Source organism: Myotis brandtii, unplaced genomic scaffold (assembly GCF_000412655.1).
Source record: "Myotis brandtii unplaced genomic scaffold, ASM41265v1 scaffold903, whole genome shotgun sequence".
NCBI lineage: Eukaryota > Metazoa > Chordata > Mammalia > Chiroptera > Vespertilionidae > Myotis > Myotis brandtii.
In genome coordinates, this window is record NW_005371712.1 from 133,654 (window position 1) to 136,915 (window position 3,262).

The window sequence follows — 3,262 nt, forward strand, 5'->3', positions numbered from 1 at the left end:
CTTTCTTCTGAGAATGCCCCCAACCAGCCCCTGTATTTAACCTCGAATAGGACAGTGTTCCTGGGGACTTAGGGCAATGAGGCTAGGTACTTGGGCTCCTGAAGAGATAACGGCAGAAATTTGGTAAGCAGTCCCCTACCGCCCCACCCCCATTCCTCCCATCCCATCCAGCTCCCTCCCAGCTATCCACCCACACCCCACCACGGGCCTCAGAATTGCTGAAAAGACACCAGACCATGCAACACATCTTTAGACCTCAATGAAGAACACCTCCAGTTAGTCCAACTCTTTGTAAGTAACTTTTATTTTTATTTACAACAGAATTGGTGGCTTTATTCCTTCATGTTTAGGGACAGTTGGCATCAGCAGCCAGATGGAAAGTCTGCAGTGAAGTCAAATTCATTCTGCCCCAGCCACAGCTCTGGAAGCTCATTAGCCCGGTCCAGTCCCAGTTCCACCACCAGTGACATCAGCACCTCCTCATCCACTGGGTCCGAATCGATGATAGCAGGGCTCTGGGCACCAGCAGGAGGAGAGAGTGACCCCGTCCCTCCCGCCTGAGCCCCAAAACCCCAGTTTTGCAGGGGCCCTGCCTCCCCTGGTTGGCCCGGAGTGGCTGCAGCCATCCCATGATACTGGCTATTAAGTTTCTGCAGCTGCATACTGGCCAGCAGGTGAGGGGCAGGGTGCAGGTTGAAGGGTGGGGATTTAGTGGGAGGGGTGGTGGTAGGAGAGCCTATTGGAGTTGGAGATCCAGAGGAACTAGTGGGAACCCCACTGGCCTTGGTTCCATTTGAGGCTACCCCGGGGTAGTGCAGAGTGGCTACTGCTTTGCGATCTTTCACCCCCAGGTTAGAGTAGGCTAGAGAGCTCATCTCTTGGTTGGCATCCTAGAAGACAAGAAAGGTGCAACATAATATCAGGCCCAGAAAACTCCTACATGCACTTCATTTGGGGCTAGTGGTGAGGAGGTAGCAAGAAGGCCCCCTGCAAAGTTAAGCTCCCAGCCTGAGGATCCTCTTGAGCTCAGTGTTCAGAGCAAAGTGCTCATGCTGGGCACCTGCCCTCCTAAGTGGGTTTGCTGCTTTCATCTCCCTCCCTCCACCTCATCACTCTAAAGGCATCTCATTGTCCCTCTTCTCAGCCTCACATTAATCCTTTCAATGGTGTTGTCTGATTCTGATTCTAATTCTCTGCTCCCTACCCTGCCATCTTTCAACAACCTGAGTGGGTTTGGTTTGATCACATTTAGGCAGAAGCTATCCTCATTCTCCCTAGAGAAAGCCCTGTTGTCTCCTCTCTGCTAAAGGACACTAGACACCACACCTAGGAGGGCCTATAGGTGGCCCCAGACCAGCTCATCTTCCCAGGTCTAAATGTCTCTCCTTGTAAAATGGCAAAAGTTACCTCCTTCACAGGTGAGGTGCCACCCTTGACATCAAGTGCAGGTCTCGACATCGTTGGCATTTCAGAGCCTCAGCAGAAGTTGGATAAATTGGTGGGAGGTGATGCTGCCAGCCGGAGCTGTTGTGCTGTATGTGATGGAGAAAAGGTAAGAAGGGCAAAGGTTTCATTAGCCAAGAAAAAATTAGCAAAGCCAAAAGCAGGGCAATTACATACAGCTACAAGGAAAGGATGGTGACAGGGTTAGATCCAAGACCAGAGACCACGTGAGCAAGAGAGAAGATCAAGCTGGAACTTTGTTTGCTTGATTAGCCAGGTGCTGCCCAGGTAGCCAGCTATCCACATCATCAAGAGGGTACACAATGACCGCTTTCCCATGCCAGTGATTTCAGAGCCCCAAGTGTGTGTGTGGGGTGGCATGGCACTGTTCCTGATTCTGAAGGCATAAATATTCATAAGTAGCACACTGTCTTCATGGGCCACTGGCTTCTGAGCTGGGGCCTCCACTGGGACTGAGAAAAAGTGGGAAAGAGGGCAAGGAAGACCTAGAAAGCTGCAGGCTGTAGCCCAGGGAAGGAATCAGTCCCCAACGTAAATGCCATGGAGCTCCAAAGCCCTGACTCAGATATGGGTGTGAGAAAAGCCAGGCTGATAAAGGTGGGCTGGGGGCTCCGAGGTGGCCAGAGAGCAGCAAGGAATGTCTCAATTTCCTCCCTGCCTCAAACCCCCTCCAAGACAGCCCAGGTAGCATAGGGCTTTCCCAGGACACCTGGTCTGAGCCCAGCCACACCCATCTGTAGTGACAAATGGGAATACTTCTTCCTGGAGGGAAACAGGAACAGAGATTCAATGGCTTTCCTATCAAGTGGCAGTGGTTCTGAGAGCAGGAGCTAGCACTCTTATGTCCATAGGCCTCGCCTGACCACTGAATCATACCTAGAATGATTCAAACAATTGCTGAAGAAATAATTCCCTAGCTCAAGTGCTGAAGGATAAGGGGGTGAGGGAAAAATAATTCCCTCAAACCAGAAAACAAAAAATTTCCTCACCTGAAAACTCCCGTTATTTTCCTAGAAGCTTGTTTTTAAGCTTCATCTATTCTAGCCTTCATGATGAATCAGAGATGTCGAATTTTGTATTTATAAATACCCTTTGCCCCAAAGAATCTCCCACACCTTAAAAAGCATGTCTAATCTTTCGAACAAGCCTAGAATTCTCCTTGACATTTCCCTCCCCCAGTGGTCATTAAGAATCTGCTCAGACACTTCTAGAAAGTGGCCACTTACTACTTCTCTTTATTATCTTTTGCACCACTTACTTGTAGGGTAGGGAGGCAAGAAAATAGAGAAACGAAAAAGTGGGGGAGAAAACATGAGAAAAAAATCAGTTGCTGGGTCATCACTACCACTGCTTGATTGGAGGCCTGTTTCTTCTCCGAGGCTACCCAGTCATGTTTCAAGCCAGTGATCACAAGACAAGGAGTCTAATCCATGTCGTCTTCCAGAGCCCAGCATCTTCGGTATTAAGCAATTTTCACATCCTAAGAAAAACGTTGAGGGGCCCTGCCCATCTTTCTCTGTTCGTATCCAGCCTTCGTTCTTTATGCCGCCCAAATGTACCCGAGTGTACAAAATAAGAAACAGTAGCAACAACAATAAAAAAAGGAGGGGAAAAAGTTATAGAATAAAAGAAAGAGCCAGAAAAAAGTTTTAATATCAGTTCTTGGGGAAGAAGACCCTTTTGCCACATCTCCCTCTTCAGGCTGTGAGCTCTCCTAAACAGGACCCTGCTTCCATTCAGATCTGTTGTCTCTCTTGGCCGCTCTCTCAGCCCCACTCCCCCAACCTCCCTGACCGCC

The 3,262-nt window shown here is 49.2% G+C and overlaps 1 protein-coding gene across 4 annotated transcripts in view; it reads right to left on the reverse strand.

Moving 5' to 3' along the window:
- Positions 1-286: 286 nt before the first annotated feature.
- The window catches only part of CITED1 (Cbp/p300-interacting transactivator, with Glu/Asp-rich carboxy-terminal domain, 1), a 5,685-nt gene continuing 2,709 nt past the window's right edge, over positions 287-3,262 (reverse strand). For 3 of the 4 annotated variants that reach the window (XM_014532729.1, XM_014532732.1, XM_014532730.1), the window contains exons 2-3: positions 1,408-1,532; positions 287-890 (exon numbers count right to left, since the gene is read on the reverse strand). In XM_014532729.1, coding sequence (XP_014388215.1) covers positions 363-890; positions 1,408-1,467 — 588 coding nt within the window. In that variant the 5' untranslated portion in view covers positions 1,468-1,532 and the 3' untranslated portion in view covers positions 287-362. Of the gene's footprint in view, positions 891-1,407; positions 3,234-3,262 lie in introns of those variants that run through there. The other variant, XM_014532731.1, reaches the window with a different exon arrangement.